This window comes from Marmota flaviventris, chromosome 18, assembly GCF_047511675.1.
Source record: "Marmota flaviventris isolate mMarFla1 chromosome 18, mMarFla1.hap1, whole genome shotgun sequence".
NCBI lineage: Eukaryota > Metazoa > Chordata > Mammalia > Rodentia > Sciuridae > Marmota > Marmota flaviventris.
In genome coordinates, this window is record NC_092515.1 from 45,268,968 (window position 1) to 45,289,941 (window position 20,974).

The 20,974-nt window shown below is 47.6% G+C and overlaps 1 protein-coding gene across 2 annotated transcripts; it reads left to right on the forward strand.

The window, feature by feature from the left end:
• The first annotated feature begins 564 nt into the window (after positions 1-564).
• Positions 565-7,477, forward strand: Pdp2 (pyruvate dehydrogenase phosphatase catalytic subunit 2). 2 transcript variants are annotated; one of them, XM_027939201.2, is made up of 3 exons: positions 565-694; positions 1,190-1,297; positions 2,501-7,477. In XM_027939201.2, exon 3 carries the CDS (start codon positions 2,538-2,540, stop codon positions 4,128-4,130), a length of 1,593 nt encoding a protein of 530 aa, XP_027795002.1. In that variant the 5' UTR covers positions 565-694; positions 1,190-1,297; positions 2,501-2,537; the 3' UTR covers positions 4,131-7,477. The 2 variants fall into 2 exon arrangements, with proteins under 2 accessions (XP_027795002.1, XP_027795003.1); XM_027939202.2 differs by lacking the exon at positions 1,190-1,297.
• Positions 7,478-20,974: the final 13,497 nt, after the last annotated feature.

Below are 20,974 nucleotides of genomic sequence, written 5' to 3' on the forward strand. Positions count from 1 at the left end.
ACAGGTATTTAGAAAGTGGGCTTGACAAAATTCGTAACTGATTGTGGGGAGGAAGAAGGAGGCTTCGAGGTAACCCCCAGGGTTTTTGACCCGGATCTTTGGGCAGATGGTGAGGCCATTATTGGGTTAGGAGAGGAGAGGGTTTGGTAGGAAGTTAAGTTCAGGGCAAGTTTTGCTTAAGACACCCATGGAGCAGGTGTCCAAGTTATTGAATATTTTACAGGTGCGATACTTAGGAGAGGGGTCGACACAGGAATAGGAAGCCGGGGGATATTAACAGTAAGGAACCGGATTGGCCGCTAGGTTCGGGGTGTGCAAAGCGCAGCCGTTACGTAGTGGCGGGACTCAGTCTCGTGACTGCAGGGTCAGGTAAGCCAGCTCTCAGGTACTGTCAGAATCCGGGCGGATAGGGTGGAGGGCGGTGTTAGCCCCTCCCAGTCACGCCTCTCTGCCGGCTTCTTGTCCTCTTCAGTCATTGGGCAATATTACTGTTCGTCAAGGACCCGCCTCCGAAGATAAACCAATCAGGAATTGCGGGCGGGGCTTTCTTCTAGAGCTTGTTCCCTTCTAGGGCCGGTTCTCGGGAAGTGGGACCAGAGAGGCGGCTGCCGCTGCACTGTGCGCAAGCGCGCAGCTGAGGTGACCGAGAAGGCGGCAGGGAGCAAGCTGGTGAGAAAAGGGCTGGAGGTTCGAGGTAAGGAAGGGGATGACCCGAGATGTGGACGCCTTCTTTCCTGCCAGCCCTCGCCGGCGCCTGGCTCTCTCCGGCGCTCGGCGCGGGCTTAGGTGTTGGGGCGGAGAGCCGAATGGGGTGAGGGGAGGTTAGAGGGCGGGCCCGTGGCCGGGAGGGACAAGCTGGGCCCATGGTCACGGTCACCCCACTCGCACGCACACGCCACGTGGGCCTGCGGGCTGGCCGAGGACTCGGCTGCGGACCGCGACACCCACACTAGTAGTTTTATGTCCGGAGCACCCTTTGAGCTTGGCGTCCTGACCGAGTTCCCATCTTGTACAACCTGGGAAGTGGAGACTCAGAGGCACCAAGTCGGTGGGGTGGCCTGGGAGCATCTAGCTGGGACGTAGTCGCGCCCGGGTTTGAGGGGCATCGGGCTTAGTAGATTCTGGAGCCCGGGCTATAAGGCAGTGATCATAGACTTGAACTCCAGACCTGTCTTTTTTTTTTTTTTAGAGACGTGAAATTGGGTCCCTGCTGCTGCCTGCCGGCTCTGCTGAGCCCGGAAGTGTCCGAAGCCCTCTGTGCTCCTGACTGACCTCTCCTGTCCCCAAGTTTAGCGGGGTGGGTACTGTCCTCAGTGCTAGGGCTCTCGAAATCCGGACAAACTCAGGGCAGATTTCATCATGAAGTCTGAAAACACGTGGGAAATGCCCTTCCTCCCTCCCGGGTCAGAAGCTAATTATAATGGCTGGAGCATTTTTTTTTTTTTTTCCTCCTTGCCCAAGGAAAAATACCACCAAGGCTGGAAAAGGCACTATGAAACTGTTTCTTTCATGCCTCTCTGGAGGCAGATGTGAAGCTTTTTAGAAATCAGTGTTGGCAATGAGTCCAAGCCCTTTGATCTACTGAATCCTCATTTGGGAATAAGTAGATTAAAACCTAAATAAGGAAAAGGTAGTTGCATAAGGCCATGTGGTTAGGTTTTTTTTACAAATAACAGGTTAGTGGAAACAATCTCTAAGTCCTTAGCATTAGATAAGTCAATTGAGGCATATTACATATTCATTCAGTGGATTAGAACACACACACGCACACACACAAAATGCTCATAACAGGAAAGCCAGATTCAAAGTTATAAGAACAGCATGGAAGAATATATACTTAATGACAAAAATAACTGCCTTTTTCTAAGCAAAAGGATCATATTTTATTAAATCTTCACGAAACTCTGTTAGACTGGCATTATTACCATTCCACCCGTGGATAACTGGAGTTCAGATTATGCAGTATATACAATGCTAGACAGATAATGTGTTACTGGGCCTCTGAAAATGTCACATTTAGCCAATATTTAAGAACTTATTGTGCGCCAGCCAGGTACAGGGCTAGACACTGAATAACTAATGGTAAGATAGTTAATAGTTTTTAAACACATGGAGCTTATAGACTAGTGAGGAAGCAGATATCTAAATGAACACTTTGAGTGCTAGGGAGGTTGTGTACATGGGAGCTAGACAATAGGGTCTAGCAAGAGAAAGAATTTGGGAAGGAGAGGAAAAAGAGACCCTGGGTTGGCTAGTAGGGAGAAGGGAGGCCTTCAGTGTCCCTGTAAAAGCAGAAAATTTATAAAACCTGTTCCCCAAATTTGTAGAATGTGATTATGTGTTATAATGAGGAATAGGGACACTTACTTAGCCTTTTGAATTTAATCAACTCTTCTAAATTGCTTAAATCATTTTTGTTTAGGATACTAGCAAATTAAATGTTTCAGAAGTTGATATTTTTAAGAAATTTTGAAACTTTCTTAAACTCTTTAATTTTCAGGCTTAAAAAAATTCCCGTTTGCTAGTTTATATTCAGAATGTCAAGTACTGTGTCCTACTGGATCTTAAATTCTGCAAGGAACCATATTGCCACATTCCAAGGGGGCAGACGCTTATACTCAAGGTGTGTTTCAAATAGGAATCAATCGAAATGGAAGCTCTTTTCCTGGGTGCCACCAATGCTGAAAAACAGTTCTCCTTGTGGTAGCTTCGCTCTACAGAAAGCCTACAGACACACATCAACGGAGGAAGAGGATTTCCACTTGCAGCTCAGTCCTGAGCAGGTAAATGAAGTGCTTCGTGCTGGTGAATCAGCCTACAAGATCCTTGACTTCAACAGTGGAGTCCCAAATTCAGTGTTGCGGTTTGAGAGCAATCAGCTAGCTGCCAATTCCCCAGTGGAGGACCGGAGAGGTATAGCCTCCTGCTTGCAGACCAGTGGACTGATGTTTGGCATCTTTGATGGACATGGTGGTCATGCATGTGCACAAGCAGTGAGCGAGAGGCTCTTCTATTATGTGGCAGTGTCCCTGATGTCCCACCAAACCTTGGAGCAGATGGAGGGAGCAATGGAGAACATGAAGCCCCTGCTGCCCATCCTGCAGTGGCTCAAACATCCTGGGGATAGTATCTATAAAGATATCACTTCAGTGCATCTTGACCACCTCCGTGTCTATTGGCAGGAGCTACTTGACCTACACATGGAGTTGGGACTGAGCATTGAGGAAGCATTAATGTACTCGTTCCAGAGACTGGATTCTGATATCTCACTGGAAATCCAGGCTCCCCTGGAAGATGAAGTGACAAAGAATCTATCACTCCAGGTTGCCTTCTCTGGGGCAACAGCTTGCATGGCCCATGTCAACGGAGTTCACTTGCATGTAGCAAATGCTGGTGACTGCCGGGCCATCCTTGGTGTTCAGGAGGACAATGGTATGTGGTCTTGTCTACCCCTTACCCACGACCACAATGCCTGGAATCCAGCTGAGCTATCCCGGCTTAAAAGGGAACACCCTGAGTCAGAGGACAAGACAATCATCATAGATGACAGACTGCTGGGTGTCCTCATGCCCTGCAGGGCCTTTGGGGATGTTCAGCTGAAGTGGAGTAAAGAGCTGCAGCGCAACGTCCTAGAAAGGGGCTTTGATACTGAGGCCCTCAACATTTACCAGTTCACCCCCCCACACTACTATACTCCACCCTACCTGACTGCCAAACCTGAGGTTACATACCACAGGCTGAGGCCCCAGGATAAGTTCCTCGTGCTGGCCTCCGATGGCCTGTGGGACATGCTGGACAATGAGGATGTGGTAAGGCTGGTGGTGGGGCACCTGTCCAAGGCAGGTTGCCACAAGCCAGACCTGGCCCAAAGACCCGCCAACCTGGGGCTCATGCAGAGTCTGCTGCTGCAGAGGAAAGTTAGTGGGCTCCACGCAGCTGACCAAAATGCAGCCACACACCTGATCAGACATGCCATTGGGAGCAACGAGTATGGGGAGATGGAGCCAGAGCGACTGACAGCAATGCTGACCTTGCCAGAGGACCTGGCAAGGATGTACAGGGATGATATCACTGTCACTGTGGTGTATTTTAACTCAGACTCAATTGATGCGTATTACAAGGGGGGTTAAGAGTTTCCCATCCTATTGCCCAGTTAACATAAATGCTCTTTAAAACATTTTCTTTTACTTTTAAATGAGCTATGCAAATATCACTGTTGAAAGGACAGGCAGATATTAGCTTGCTGAATATTTGACTAACATGAGAAGAGGAGGAAAACAGCTAAGGTTTAAAAACAGTAGCAGTGATTTCATATGTCTGAATGTACTGGTCAACTCTTCTATGCAGAGAGGGCAGAGGACCATAGAATTGGCCCTGGGCTCATATAGCCCAAATCCTTATAAAGACACTGTTAAACTGTGTCATCCTGAACTTTCAAAGGGCAAATTTAATCATGATTCCAAGCATAAAGAACTTCAGGATCTTCTGAGATTCAACTGCAAAATCTGCGGGTTTGATCATTCTGAATTCACAGTCACACACTCTAGGTTTATGAAGAGTTTTTTTTGTTTGTTTGTTAGTTTTGTTTAATTAATAAAGTCTAGGGTTACAAAGCATACTACAGTACACTTTTCTATGCAATATTCTAACTTTTTTGTGAATATTCTTGTGAAGACCTTCTGTAATACTACATTCTAGTTCTGTTTTAGCTTATTTACAAATTAATCCTCAAACTTACAAGCAGGCCTACTGTAAGCATGTTTTGTTTTTCAGCTGAGAGTAAGAGGGTCTAGGCCTCTGGACCAGCTAAATTTACTTGTACAGCATTTGGTCTCCTCCAGTGAGTCTCACTCCAGAACCTTTGAGCCATACTAGGGGGTAATTTATGTCTAATCCTTAACTCCTGGCCTTTTTCTTGTGTTAGAAAATGTTCTTCTAGGCTTATTTAATAACCCCCTTCACTTCCTGAGGGGATTATTTACAGCATTTAGCATTTTTGATTATATCTTTCAAACATTCTTCTGTTAATTCCATCTGACACAGTCCTTCTACCTCTGCCCAGTCTTGCCCTGCAGCTGCTGACTACACAAGAGTATCTTAGAAAGTCTTTCACCTGTTTTCTATTCAAATGGGTTTCAGGAAAGGAGGCTATGTGAGCATGTGTGATAGTTGTGATGGACATTTAGGCAGGAGACAGAATTATTTAGTGGACTTAAGATTTAGTCTGAATCTGGAGAGGTGAAAACATGAAGGGTCTAAAGAGAACAGGTATTGTCCGAGACTCTGCATCCTGAGGGGTAGTGAGGAGGAGGGAGGAGTAAGACTTATTAGATGGGACATCTACCCTAGAATGCGATCAATCACCATTGCTACTTCTCAGAAATTAGATCATGTTTAGTATAGGAGTTAAGGCAAAAATAAAAATTTAACTTGTCATGGTTTCCATGGGCCACAGAGGCTGTTTACTTAAAAATTAACCCACATGGATCCTTTTTGGGGATGAATTTCCTCTTGTCATGTGCAGCTGTGGCATTTAAACAGGAAATGTGTCCCTAAATAGAAACACAAATATAATTCCACAAAATTGACCATTTTGGTTTTCCTGTACTGCATCAGGCAGAATTCTTCAGCGTAGTCAAACTGCATTAGTTGATCCCTCTCTACTCACCCTGCCATCCCCCTGAAAAGAAAAGCTAATAACCTGAGTGTTTTCCTCTTATTTGTGTTCCAGCTGACATTCAATCAACAGTTGAGATATGTCTAATATGGGGACATTTCTTTGTATATCATCCAGGACACCTGTTTAGTGTCATGGCTTCATCTAAGAAATTCTCGTTTAGGTACTTAAGTCTTGGTCCTTTTTTTTCTGAAACCATCATTATTCTCTTTGATCTCTTAGACCTTAACTCAGAAATAAATTGTGAATCACTACCATTCTGTTAGCATGGTTCCTTGTTCAAACTGAGGTGAGGACTCTGCTTGCCTAATGTTTTTCTTTGTCCTTTGTTTTCCATTCCAGCTACACCCTGGAACCTTAACTGGCCTAGAGGGTCTGAATCCTACTTTGGATGCATGGTTCATAAATGTGTCTTGATTCAGTAGCTTGAGTAGCAGCTGATAGAACACAGATTTCCCACCTGTGTCTCCAAGCCTGTTTTTTTCCTTTGCCTATTAGATTTCCCTGCTATCTAGTTGGCATATTGAAAGGGAAGAATGGCCCATTTATGTCTTTTTTCTGCTGTGAACTGTCAGTTCTTACTATGAGTGCTCCAGGGAGTCTAACCTTCTGGTTAAACTCCAGTGTGTCTGTCTCCAGACTTTAGTTCTTGTTAGCAGCCTTCCTAAAGCACATAGTCTACTGCTTTGGGACACTGCAATTGGAAAGGAGGTTAGAGGTCTTTGTCAAATTTTGCAAAGCACCTGTCATTCCTTTTATATAGAGATTTCAATTTTGAGGCTTTTAAAATATTTTTTTTAAATGAGATTGGCCATGTAATATTTTAGATGTAACTTTGAAGGAAATATGCTTTGGTGCTTAAAATTATTTATTATTTTAGGTATGAAACTGATAATATTGGCGTAATTTAGATATTATTTATATATAAATAATATAGCTCTGTCGATTCTGGGTCAAAATGGATAGAGAAGATGGTATTCTCAATTCAAATTGGTATGCTAGATCGTTACTGAGATTCAGCTTTCTGAGATGTTATTTGTATATTAAAGCTAATTTATTATAATGAAAATATAAACTTTGGGGTATTTTAATGTATGAACATATTTTTCCTTGAAGTACATTTGGCCTAAAACGTTATAGGTCTTGAAAGTTCAATTTGAGACACAATCAAATTGACACTTTTTAAACATAAATGAAACATAAACAACTTGAACTCAAATTAGTTAAAGAAGAGTATAATTATGTGGAATAAAAAAAAAAAAAAGGTGTTCAGAATGAGTCTGGCAGGACTCTTTAGTCCATCAGCCCATAGTGGCCCATGTTTATTTGACAACTTTTGGGAAGTCTTAAATTCCCAGGTCAAACCAGAACATCCTGGAACTGAGCCAACTTGGTTTCATCAGAAAATGATTCTTCACTTGTCTCTGAAATGTGATCCCCATGACAGAAAAAGCCCTGGTATAGTCTTGGAGCTGGGGGACCCATACTTATGACACCTCAATAAGCTTGTGATAGAGCTGCCATGTGCATGACCTGAGGGGAAGGTATGTTTGGTTGCTGTTTAACCATCTCCTGAGCTGACCCAGGCTCTGTCCCTTCCTTCTGGGGCATCTGATGTCTAACTTGCCTCCCAGAAAATATTTATTAAACATTCTCTTGGAATAATTATTAACCATGTTCTTTAATAATTACTGGCATTTGTATTTTGGCATTGTAACCAATGTTCATATCTGACACTGATTTTCTCCAACCATTAGTGCTATTTAATCAAAACTTGTAAATAAAAGAAGTAAAATGAAATTTGGCTTCCTTTGGTATGAACACTAATTTTCTAGCCCTTAGGACACTATGTTTTTTTTCACCACCTTTATCTGACCAAGGAAGAGTTTAGGCTCTAAGAGTCCACCCAAAAGACAAGCATGGTGTTCCACAAATTTTTGGTGGCTGCTGAGTACCCAGGAAGTCCTCATTTATGTTAACCATATGTGGGAGACCTGAGAAAAAGGAAAAGGGAATAAACTTCTGCTGTGAGGGTCTCCATACATTTAGGGCTAAGGCCTACTGGGATTTTAGAGAGATATTGATTTTGTCTCTCTCTCTCTCTCTCTGTGTGTGTTGGGCTTTTAGAAGGAGCAGATTTTTTGGGGGGGTACTAGGGATTGAACTCAGGGGCACTCAACCACTGAGCCATATCCCCAGCCCTATTTTGTATTTTATTTAGAGACAGGGTCTCACTGAGTTGCTTTGCACCTCACTGTTGCTGAGATTGGCTTTGAACTCATGATCCTCCTGCCACTTCAGGTGGCTCCCCTAGGAGGATGGGTAAGCCTTTACTGACTTCCGTGGGTCAGAAATTGTCTCATTGGCTTTACTGTCTTCTCCAAGCATGTCTTGGTCTGAGAAATGGCCAGGCTGGGACTTCAGGGCTGAGGAGGCCAGGGTTCCAGTGCCAGCTTTTACTGCCAAGGGAATAAACAGCCTAGACTTGTGGATAAACAGTCTGGGGAGGGACACTCCAGAACCCACTCATTTCCTATCTCAATTCTTCCTGCCTTCCCAGGATTCTGGAAAGCCCTCATCTGCCCAACCTTGTTCTCCCTATAGCAGATAAACAGAAGGAATGCCTGCCTACCTCTATTTGAGCCTTGCATGCCCCAGAGCCAGTCATGTGGAGCTGTCTAGGAATGGCCCAATCCAGCTAGGGGCTGAGAGGCCTATGACACAGCCACAGTGGGGAACGGGAAGGGCCAGTCCAGGGAAGAGAGCACATGGATTGAAGCCCAGGATCTGGTCCAGCCCAGTGTCTGGGGACAGGACTCCTGGAACATTGTTGCAGTGAAGGGGGAGGGGAAGCTAGCTAAATGTGGCTGGCTGCGATGAGCCCCTCAGGGGACCTCTAGGATGGGAAAATGAGAAAGGCAGTGTAGTGGCCTCAGGAAGGGCTATGGGCATGGCTTGCTCTGGCATCAGCCTGGGGTAGGGAGGAGAGCTGGGAATCCTGCCTCAACTCCCCAATATCCTGTGGTGTTACTTCCAGGGCTGTCACTCTTATTACTCTCCTCCCACCCCCACCCCTTTAGCCTCAGGCCTGGCCCCTGTCCTGCTCCAAGCATGAATGTGGAATGAATGAGGAAGGATGGAAGGACAGATGGATGGATAGATGATAAAGGAGGAGTAAACGAAGAGGAACTAGCATACAGGAGGCTCAGAGAAGTAGGAGGAGAAGAGTGAGTGGTGGCCTGGAGGCAGAAAGAAGCAAGGGGAGTTGGCAAAGAGGGTCCAGATCCAGAAATGCCATGGATGTGGCTGGATGGAAATGAATAATTAGCTAAGAAAGATTTGCTGCAGGAGAGGGGCAGACCATTCTGTAATCTCACTTGGGGATGAAGACAGAGGATGGGCCTTGATGGAGGTAAGGACAGGGTGTTGACTTTCTGAGAAAAGGCTTGGCTGAGTTGCTGGGAGGACCCTACCTCTGAAACAAAGTGGTACAGAGGGTGGGAGGACAGGGAATGTCATCAACAAACCAGTGTGCTCCTTGGTTTGTGGGGCACTTGGGGTCCCAGGGATTCTGCTGACTCTGAACAGAGTTTTGGTACTGAGGATGGAGGAGATGGGGTTTTCCCACCTCTACCCAGTGGCTTGATCACTAAATCCTGCAAGTGGCGTGATGGGCGGAACATCAGCAGAAAGCCCGAGGCCATGTGAGATCCAGAGGCTGCCTCTAGATGTCACCATCCAGCCATGCTGACACCAGATGCAGCCAGGGTGGGAGGAGTGTGTTCCTGAGGCCTAGCCCCAGCCTGAGCAAGCTTTCTCTGTGACTGCAAGCTGAAACAAGCTTTGGAAAGTCTTAGAAGTCTTTGGGGCAAAAAACAAGTGTGGGATGGGAGAAGGACTCTGATTTGTGGTCACCCAGCTCAGATTTATGGGAAAGGGGCTGCTAGGGTCCCAGATTGCAGCAGAGAAGGTGGTAGATCACATGTGATCAGAGAGTGGCTGCTATGGTGACAGTGTGGCTTTTCTTCTGTAGACTACCTTACACCTCTGATCCCATCCTCCCTACTCCACTCCTTACAGCCAGTTCCCACAGCCACTTTTCCAGCAACCCTGGGGTCCATGCCTTCCTGCCAACATCCTGTGCCAATTTCAAGAAAAATCCGAACCACCTTTATCCTCCCCTGCCCCCAAATGACAACTGCTCCTCTAGTCATTTCCACCCACCACACTGCAGTCAACTCTGTCACTCCTGTGTTCAGAACCCTTCCATGGCTCCTTATCACCCTAAGGTAAGAGCTCAGATTCTTACTGGCCTCCTTGACCTCTCTCTGTCCTCCCCAGTTGTATGGGCCCAACTGTTACACAAAGCACTATGTTCCTAGAATGTACCAGGCCTTTGTCCTGCTGTTTCCTCTGGCCAAAACACCTGCACTATCCTTCACCAAATCTTGGCTTACGCCTACTTATTGAGTCAGATTCTACTGAGGCGACGTTCCTGACTTTCTAGGCCTCCTCTGGCTCCCATGTACTGACCCTCCATCATATCTCCTTGGGTGTTTCCTGTCTTTATGTCTGTTGACCCTCTTGGCAACAGGGACCTGGTCTGACTCTCCTCTGGATCCCCAGGAATCAGCCCAGTGCCTGGCATGCAGTAGGCACTCAACAAATGCATTTAAAATGTTAGGGTGGAGCCTGGGAGTATAACTCAGTGGTGGAGCATTTGCCTAGCATGCAGGAGGCCCTGGGTTCAATTCCCAACATTGCAAAATAATTTTTAAAAATTTATTCTAATTTGTTATATATGATGGCAGAATGCAATTTGCTTCATATTACACAAATAGAGCACAGTTTTTCATGTCTCTGGTTGTACACAAAATAGAGTCACACCATTTGTGTTTTCATACTTGTACTTAGGGTAATGATGCTCATCTCATTCCACCATCTTTCTTACCCCCATTCTCCCTCCCTTCCTCTCCCTCTCCCTTGCCCTATCTAAAGTTTATCTATTCCTCTCATGCTCTCCCCCATCCCCATTATGAATCAGCCTCCTTATATCAGTGAAAACATTCGGCATTTGGTTTTTTGGGATTGGCTTACTTCACTTAGTATGATATTCTCCAACTCCATCCATTCACCTGCAAATGCCATGATTTTATTCTCTTTTAATGCTGAGTAATATCCATTGTGAATATATACCACATTTTCTTTATCCATTCATCTACTGAAGGGTATCTATGTTGGTTTCACAATTTAGCTATTGTGAATTGTGCTGCTATAAACATTGATGTGGCTGTTTTCAAGTCCTTTGGGTATAAATCAAGGAGTGGAATAGCTGGATCATGGTGGTTCCATTCCCAGTTTTCCAAGGAATCTTCATACTGCTTTGCAGATTGGTTGTACCAATTTACAGTCCCACCAGCAATATAAGAGTGTCTCCTTTTCCCCACCCACATCCTCGCCAACTCTTATTGTTGTTTGTATTCTTAATAGCTGGCATTCTGACTGGAGTGAGATGAAATCTTAGAGTAGTTTTGATTTGCATTTCTCTAATTGCTAAAGATATTTAATATTTTTTTTCATATATTTGTTGATCGATTGTATATTATCTTCTAAGAAGCGTCTGTTCAGTTCCTTGGCCCACTTATTGATTGGGTTATTTGTTTTTTTGGTTGCATAAGAATTTTTAAAAAAATGTTAGGGAAGGAAGAGTGAGAAAAGAAAAAGGTCTTGATTTTCCCCCACAAATTGGAGTTTCCTCTTCCAACAGTTGGGCCAGCCTTTTAGTCATTCCTGGGGTGGAGTTTGGAATCCTCTTCCTTTTGTTTCTTCAGTTATGGGTTTAAGGATATCTCAAATTCTTTGACATTTCTTCCATCAAGCAGTGGGGTCGAATTCCCCTCCCCTTTAATCCGGGCTGACCTTAGCCACTTGCTTACAACCAAGAGAATATAGTAAAAATGACACTGGGGGTTGGTAAACTTAAAGTGTGGCATAGTCTTGATAATTGGTGACTCTGATACATGATTTAAGTAGCTTTATTATACTATCCACTCTATTTTTGATGTTGGAAGTTTATTTATTGTTTTGGTGTTGGGGATCAACCCAGGGTCTTTCTCATGCTAATCATATGCTCTATTACTGAGTTACATTCCCTAGAGCTCCTAGAAATTTTTTTATTAGGAAAAAAAAAAAAAAAAAAAAAAAAAAACTTCAGTGACATTGTCCCAACTCTGGCCCTTTCACCCTCTCTGGCTTCCAAAGAGTCCAAAATACCTCAGTCCCTTTCTTATACATCATGCAAGGTCAAGTGTGATCTGGCCCTGCCCACCTCACTTCCTATCTCTTCAGTTCTGTTCTTGGCCACTCTGATCTACTTTCGGCCAGGGAGGAGCCATATCAGGGACTTGGTTTATGATAATTTAAGATCATAAACTAGGCCACATTGAGTGAGCACATACTCTGGCCAAGTGCTGTGCCCAGGACTTTATGTGTATTATCTTATTTAATCCTCACACAATCATATAAGTATTACTAACCCACTTTACAAATGAAGAAACTGAGCCCAGAGAGGTAAAATGCTGTGCCTTAGGCTACAAAACCAGTAAATGCAGAGCTGAGTTTCAAATCTTGGTGTCTGACTCCAAAGCCTCGTCTTAGCACTCATGTAATTCTTTTGAATATTTATTCATTTGATTAAAAGAAAAGTTCCACTTGCTCCCCACTGGCTTGGCAGCAACTAGGAAGGAGTAAGCTATCAATCCATAGGAATGTTCTAGCAAAAACTGGAGGAGTGTGCCTGTGAAGATGTGAAGGGGATGGAATTGGGGGGGGGTCCCCCTTGAGACTGGTACCAGTCTGTGTCGGGGGTGGGGACTGTGTGGACACAGCCTCCAGCTTAGGCTAGAGGAGACCAGGTGTATGCCTTTTTCCCTGTGTCCCCTGTCAGCCTGATCTTTGTGGCTGGGAGGGCAACAGTTAGCAGAAGTTGGGGAATGTGAGTCTGGAACAAGCAGGAGGGAGGTCTGCTGGTCCCGCCCTACTCTGGGCCTGGCAGTTTGGGAAAGGGCCCACAACTCCTCAGGCCCACAATGAAGCCTACTCTCCCACCCAACACCTGTGAGTATTCATTGGAGGTTGAGGGTGTCAGGTGGGGATTTGAACAAAAATGGTCATGGCACTGGTGTTTGTAAGAAAGAGAAACTGTACACCATTGACACGTTCTCCTCCAAGATTGGACACATAGATTCTGTTACATCCATCCTGGCACACTTTAAAAAGTGACATGTGAAAAGAAAACATGGCGGAAGACCTTTATTGTTTATTTGACAGAAAACTGCTATTTGTAAATATTATAAATGGGAGGTGGGGGTGGGAAATCAACAGAATATACAGTGTGACCCCAAGTTGAAACACTTCCCCCCTAGCCTGCAGACACACTCCTTTACCGGCTCCCCCCTCGTGACTTACCCCATTGGCCAGGGCAGGCGGGTGGGGGAGGGGAGTGGAACTATCTTGGGAAGGGGATGAGATCACCAGAAGGCTGGCTGATTTAGAACAGGGTAACTTTTTCCACCCATATGGCTCTCAGAGACTTCTGCACTGGCTCATAAACCTTGGCGCCAGTCTCAGGAAGGAGTGGAGCCATGTGTCCCCTCCCCAGCATGAAGATGGTGGCCTATTGCAAGGGGGCCAGCACCTCCCCAGGGTAATTTTTCCTGCACAGGAGGGGATAAGCCACCTGAGAAAATAAAGTCTGAAATAGTAAAGAAATAAAAGACAAAGTCAGAATTATAATTTTAAGGGAGGACCTGATAGATTCTTCCAGTCCTGTAGGAGCTAGAACAGTACAATTAGAAAATGGCTCTGGTGGTTTTATTTAAGGGGGTACATCAAAGTCAGGGATAAGGTTTCAGGGGTGGAGTTTTGCTTCATGATATCTTGCAGTCAACTGACTGATTGGCATCTTGGTAGGTCACACCCATCTCTGAGAGGCTGTGTGGCTACAGCAGGTCACCCCATCTCTGGTGCTGTGTGGGACCTGGCAGAGCTGAACAGGACTCACATGTACCTAAGCGATCTTACCAGCAAGATTGCCACTGGAAGTTCCCAAATACCAGATTTTCCTATTCAATGGGCTCCATGCTGATTTGGTCCACACGTAGTCCATGGATGGCTCTTGACAGTGGCTAAAACTTTGTTGGCCACCAGACAGGGCTGAAGTTCAGAGTGGCAAAGTGTGGGGGGGGCATTTCCAGGTCTCAATTGGGTTTTAGTATGAACTTTGTTCCCAAAGGATCTGGGTGTTGTGTCACTCCCCAGAGACCAAGATGGACAGAAAGTGCATTTTTTGGGTATAAGACTATCCCAGACGTCAGCCACCTTGTGAAGTGCAGAGCTGGTGGCCTGGTACTTAACACCTGCCTCTAACACCTGGTGGGTCTTGGGATTCCAATCAGCCAGTCTGGCCTTCCCTGGAGACCTGCCCAACCCAGCCGCCAATTTCTGGCCAAAACCCTGCTGCGGGTAGTTGTGAGGGAAAGAGAGTTGGAAAAGGAATCGGGATCTAATTTCTGACTGGTAGATGAAGTTCAGTTCAATCTCCCCGGACCCTGTGTCTGCAGCTTCAATGTCGATTAGCCTACCCTAAACCTGAGCTCCAGCCTCAAGGAAACTGCAGCATGTCACAATCCTTGAGCCTAGTCACATCTCTGAACCTTTGCCCAGGCACTTGTCCAAGCCCAGCTACCCTTCCCCTCTCCAGCTGCCTTTACCAAAACTCCCTACCCTGAGCTGAGTCAGATGCCATTTGTCCCCAAGTCAGTGTTCATCCTGCCAGCTTGTCCATGTTCATCTGAGGTCAGGGGTTGGATCCAGGGAAAATTCCTGGACCTGTTAGATGAGGGAAAAGGCAGGCCCCTAGAAGGGATAGGGGGTCAGGAGAGGACAATCTGTGCGCTCAGCACTGCTCTGTGACAGGACCACAAGGGGTAGCTAGGAAACCCAAGCGCTTCAGACACCCTAGAACTCAGCCAGAAAACATGGTGTGGGCACCTTGGCTTAGGCTTCGTAGGCCAACAGCAGGAGCTGGACAGAACTGGAATAAGCCAGTGTCTCTTTCTTAGCCTAAGCTCTGGGCAGCAGGGCTAGGAATAGAAATCAGACAGAGTTGTTCTTGGAAAATCCCCACAAACCCTGCCAGAAGTGTGCTCTAGTGTCAGACTCTGGCTCCTTCAGAATTGGAGGGGAAAGGATTTTTCTTCTTCTGGGTGATAAGGTTCTTGCCCCCTCTGGACATGTAGGCCTGGCTCTGAGACAGCTAAAGTGGGGATTCACCCATCTATTAAGCCATCTCTCAAATTCTCCAAATTCTCAGCCTCATTGAACAGTAGGGACCCAGGTTCCAGCATTTGTGTAGGAATCTGACACTCAGAGATGCCAAGTGGCTCGTCTGAGGTCACATGGCTGAGTCAGGATTGGACTATTGAGGGTCAGCTGGTATGCAGTTTCAGTCCCCCACCCCCATTCAGCATCCCCAAGAGGGCAGGGTGTCCACCCAAAGGCCAAGGATGCCACTTCCAGCTGTCCCACCTGACCTGGCCCTGTGCCTGTCACTCTCAGAATAACCCTGGTAGTTCTGGGCATGGATTGCAAATCATCACCTGGGACCTATTTTTGTTCTTTGGGTAACAAGGAAGTCTCACCTTGTCCAGTAACCATTTGGGGGAAGGGTAAAACATGTGACCCCCTAACCCCAACTGACATTGCTGCCCTGCTGGGAAATGACCCTGACTGAGAAGGGGAAGGCCTGGCTCAGCCACACTCCTGTTCTCTTCCTAGCCACTTCCTAGAATCTTGTTCCCACATATGGTCCTCTCTGGCAGCCCACACCTCTATACACATGCACTCTCTGACCAGGAAGCCCAGAGCATCTGCTTTTGTCCTTACGATCCATCATCGAATCTTATGCACCTGAACAACCAGAAAATTCCTTCTCATGTCAGCTGTTGAATGAGCCCATTTCTTTGGGTTCTAATTGGAGCGTTCATTCTAGAATCCAGGTGCAGGGGCCATTTGGGGCTACAACATCTAGAAATTGACTTTCAGAATCTGTGGCTTTGGAATCCTGTGTGCATAGGAACGTTTGAGAAGATGACAGAAATTATGGGTACAACCACAGGTACTCTAAAGGTCAAGTACAATCTCAGGAATTATGGACCCTAAGTTTATAGAGTGGGTGATCCTTGAGGGCAGCCCGCAGATCTGTGGAGGGACACTCCAGCAGGTTTGGGTTCCTCCCTGCTGAAAACTGTTGTGTATGTGTATATGGGAGTGTGGGAGAAGGTCATGTCCTGAGCCCAGCAGCATGAGACAAATGCTCGGAAAAAAAGACTGGAAGGAAATCTAATTTAAAAAAAAAAGTTGCTAAAACAACAAACCAAGACTGACTGTGACAATAAGAGTCATGACAATAAGAGTTGTAGCTCTTGTTTTTCTTCTTCTTTCTTTGGTACTAGAAATGGAACTCAGGCCTCATACATGCTAGGCAAGTGCTCTGCCACTGAGCTACACCTGAGCCTCCTTTTCCATTTTTTGGAGATTTTTTTTTAATATTTATTTTTTAGTTTTTCAGTGGACACAACATCTTTATTTTTATTTGTATGTGGTGCTGAGGATTGAACCCAGCGCCGGATGCATGCCAGGCAAGCGCTACCGCTTGAGCCACATCCCCAGTCCGCCCCTTTTCCATTTTTTGAAGACCAATTATGTGTTAGCCCCTGTGTTAAGTCAGGGCTTTGTTTGTATTATCTCAGTTAATCTCCACAGCCTTCTCTTCTCTGGGTGAGAGGGTGGAGAGTGGCCCATGGTTGGTTTTGCCAGGTCTGCAGCTTCCCTGGAGGTGGATGGTTGAGCCTCAGGGATGCTGTGCTCTCCCTGCCAGCCCCTGCCAGCCATGCTAGGAGAGAGAGGGCAGGGCTGACCCCCTTGGGGATGCCTTCAGGGAGCCAGCCAGACCCACTGAGTTAACCCCCCATTTGGCCCTACTCCTCTAGGCGTTGGGGCTTGAAATAGCAGTGGCTCAAGAGCTGACAATCAAAGGGCAGCTAAATAAAGGCCCCTCAGTCTGGGCTCTGTCGCGCACGGCTGGTAGGGCCTATTTTGAGGGAGAGAGTGCCGACGTGCCAATGGAAAATCCATGGGGTGGGAGTCTCCGAGGTGGGGGACCCGTGTGCCTCCCTCTTCCCATTCTGGCCCCTCACCCCTGAGTATGCATGTGTGTGCGCACATGCACACACACAAGTGAGTACACACACATAGATACAAGTTCCATCCCTTAGCCCACCTTTCTGAATGTTGGACCCTGGGATCCCTTCAATAGCCTGGGAAAGGGATGAGGAAACAAGCTCAGAGAAAAAAGGTGACTTGCCCAAGGTCACATGGCTAAGAAATGGGGAGGACCATGGCCAATCTGGGCTTCTGTGGCCCCTAGTCCAGTGCTGTTCACTGTCGCCAGGCAATGCATTGTCCTCTGGAGTGTCAGAGGCTCAGAGTGGGAACAATGGTGGTCTATTCTGGTTGGACTGGGTAGCACTGAGAAGGATGCGTGGGAAGGAATCCCATTAGAATCCCCAGACCAGTTCCGACCAGACCTCGCCTGGCTGTAGCAGAGACAGCTGGAGCAGGGCTTCAACTGCAGTGAGCCCAGCCCCCCCCTGTGGCCACCTCACCCCCACCCTGCCCAGGCCCCCAGAGGCTGGCAGCCCCTGCCAAGTTTCCAGGGAATGTGTCAGATAAGGAGCTAGTGCTCATGACTCGTTCCCACCCTGCCACTATCTCTGACCCTACTGCCACCACCAAGTGAGTAAGAATAGCAACAGCTCGGGGTGGGGGGGCACACACAGGGACACCACAATTTGGGACAACACAACAATGTCTTCAGGAGGGCAGTTTTGGCCCTCAGATGGAGGACAGGTCTCTGGGTCTCCCTGCCCAGTCCTGCCGAGCTCCCATTGTCCTCCTGGGCTGGAAGTGCCCCCACACTGTATGGTAAAGGGCAAGCCTTAGCCCTGCAGGGCAGCAGGGGATCTGGGGTAGACAACGCTGTAGCCTTCTGGATCTTGGCCAGGGGACTGCACCGTGACCTCCACTGAGGAGCTGTGTGACCTGGAGCTCCGTGCAGTCCCCCTCTGAGCCCCTAAGCAGGGGAAGCAGCTCACTGAAGCAAGGGAAACAGTCAGCTAAGGCCTCTCCAGGAGATGGGGCCCTCACTCTTCTGGCAACAGCACCTTTGCCTGGCTTCTTCATGGCCCTGAGAAGGCTGGTCAGTGGGCATGTGGATAGGGTGAGGGTCCCCATGTCCCATGCGTAGGGGTCTCCATGATATGACCACAGTGGAAAGGGTCATATCATGGCTGATTTCCCTGCACCAGTCTCTTTGTGACACAGCTGTGACTGTGAGAGGGTTGCCACGTCACTCAGGGAAGAGGTTGTTGTCATGGAACCCCCGGTGAGCATCACTCTGACACCGGAAGTGAGGAGATCCAGGGAGCCTTCTCTCCATGTTCCTGAGTCACTGCAACACCTGGGCATGATTCAGGGAGTCAAGTTCCCTGGTCCCCACATCAGTGGCCCCTGCAGTTCTCACAGACTGACTCACATCATGAACAGGGACCTAGGCCCCCTCCCTGCCCTCGCCCCAGCCCCCTTGCCCTCCCCATCTGCCCCGATCTCAGGTGACTCTTTCCCTTGACCCTCACTGCTCTCTCTTTTCTCTCTACTTACAGGGCCCTGGGTAGGAGGTCAGGGTTGCTAGGGAAAGAGGTGGAGGGATGCAAGCTCATGTTCCAACAGCGAAACTGTTGCTCACACTTACACACTCACGGGAACACACGTGTGTACACTCATGCCTGACATAGTGAAAGGCTGCCGAGGGAGTCTCCCAAATTGAGTCCCCCAACTAGCTTTCCAGGTGGGCTCCCACCATGCCTGCACCCTTGAAGCCTTCCACACCTTTGAGGTCTTCTCAGTAGGAAACATGTTATCCTACAGCAGTAGGACATCTGGAGGTGAGATCTCAGGAAGAATTTCTGCCCTGAGGCCCAAACTAGAATCCTTTGGTGGATATAGGTGTGGGTGGGGGGGGTCTTTGGGGTCCCAAGACTGTTTCATTCTTTGGAGGTGAGGGCTGGACTGACCTCCAGGCCTCTTGCTTCAAGAGCTCTATCACTGGGGCTGGAAAAAGTTTAAAAATATCCTCATGTTTACATTCTTTCCCAGTACGCCTCCTGGTCCTCAGTGCTGGGTCTCTTTGATCTGGCCTTGTGCTTCTGGAAGGGGCCTGGGAGAAGGAGAACATGAGCCCCACTCTGGGGCTGATCCCTCCACCCCTCCAGCTCCAGCCCAGTCAGAGATGCATGAGACCCCTTAGCAACAGAGCCAGAGAAAGCCTAGGGTCTGGAAAGGAGCCCAGGCAGGAAGCAGTGTCTTGGGTCGCCCAGCAAGGCCAGCTGGGGCTGGAGCAGGGACCCTTCTCCATATTCCCTCCCCAAAGCCTGGACCTCATGGGGCCTCTAGGGAGTGTGGGGATGCAGGCATTTTGGGGACTAGAGAAAGCCACATTTATTAAGCTCCTGCAGCGTTCCTGGACTCTGCTAAATGCATTTTGCAAGAATTTTTCTCATGCAATTCTCAAAACAGCCCCATGAATTGAGGCCCATTTACCAACAGGTAAACTGAGACTTGGAGAACTAAAGTGATTTACCTAGCAAGGATGAAATGGGGCACAGATTGCACGATGTTCTACCCAGAGGGTGCCTCTTGGTACTCCACCTTGCTCTGTTAGGATTTAAGCTCTGCCTACAGCATGAGGCCTGCCTCACTAGTGTGAATGCCTACAAACACGCACTGCTCTATTGCTAAAGTGTTTCTCTCTCTTGGTGACCCTCACCTTCCTCTTTAGAATGAGGCTGAGAAATGTATGCCCACAGGTGCTCAGGGAAATTGAGCCTTGGCCCTTAGCACTGATGCAAACAGGGAGTGGCCTAGGGTCTGCAGGCTAAAGGAAGAAACCCTCAAACTGGGGCAGACGCTTCAATTTGCCCTGGCATCCTGTTATCTACCCTTTCCTTTGTTGGTTCCCCATCCACCTCCTCATCAACCCACCCCCCCCACTAACCTATCCACCCACCCAGCTACCTACCCATGCAACTATTACTCACCCACCCACCTGACTCACTCATCCAGCCACCTACCCATGCATCCAGAACAAAGACCCAGAGAGCAGGGAGGTTCTAGCTCAGGTGCCAAATCTCACTGGTTGGATGAAACTGGGGTGATCCTTCCATCTCTTCGTGATCCAAATTTCTACCTTTACCTGAAGAAGCTGCCAGGGTGTTCTATAAGGGTCTTCTAGGGGATCTGTGGAAGCAGAGACCAGCTGAAGGCTGTGGATACTTCTAGAGAGGTAATATGGACCTTGGCCACACAGTTTTGCATTGTGATCTGTTCCAAGACTCTGACTACAGCCCTTAACCTCCTTGACCTTCAAGATCCTCCACTGCAAATGGGAACAATAATCTACCCTAGCAAGTTGATGAGAAGATTAGATAAGCTACAACCTCCAAGGAACTTTGTTCCCTGAAGACTTCTGAGCCAAACAGACAATCCTCTGAGAGCTGCAGGAAAGCCTTGCTTGGTCTGGGGTGGGCAGTGTAACCTCCAATGGTGGGGTGGCATGGTCCCTGAGTACAGGGTGGTCTCTCTCTCTTTTTTTTTTTTTAGAGAGAGAATTTTAATATTTATTTTTTAGTTCTCTGCGGACACAACATCTTTGTTTGTATGTGGTGCTGAGGATCGAACCTGGGACGCACGCATGCCAGGCGAGCGCGCTACCGCTTGAGCCACATCCCCAGCCCCAAGGGGTGGTCTCTTAATACATCTTCAGGCTCCTGCAGGCCAGCCAGAATGCTGCTCTATTTCTCTTGGCTAGCCTTGGCCCCCATCCCACAGAATCTGCCAGCCATGGAGAGATTATCTCCTAAAAATAGGGCTGGGCCCCACCGAGGTTGTTTTTCTTCCTTCCCCGTGATTTACCATCATCAGCTCAGGGTGCCTGGGATGGCAAGTCCCACCCTGGCTCCCCAGAGACTATCAGGAAGGGGACATGTGGGATCAGCTTGTGTCTGGGTAGGTCAAGGGGCAGGGATTAGAGGGCGCTCTGCAGGTGTGGGTTTAGCAGAGCACCAGGGCCATGGCTTAACTTGGGCCAGAAGCAGGGTTCACCTGGGGCAGTAGCAACTC

Bases quoted from the DNA above. Each gene is read 5' to 3' on its own strand.
- Pdp2 (XM_027939201.2), top strand. From the start codon at position 2,538: ATGTCAAGTACTGTGTCCTACTGGATCTTAAATTCTGCAAGGAACCAT.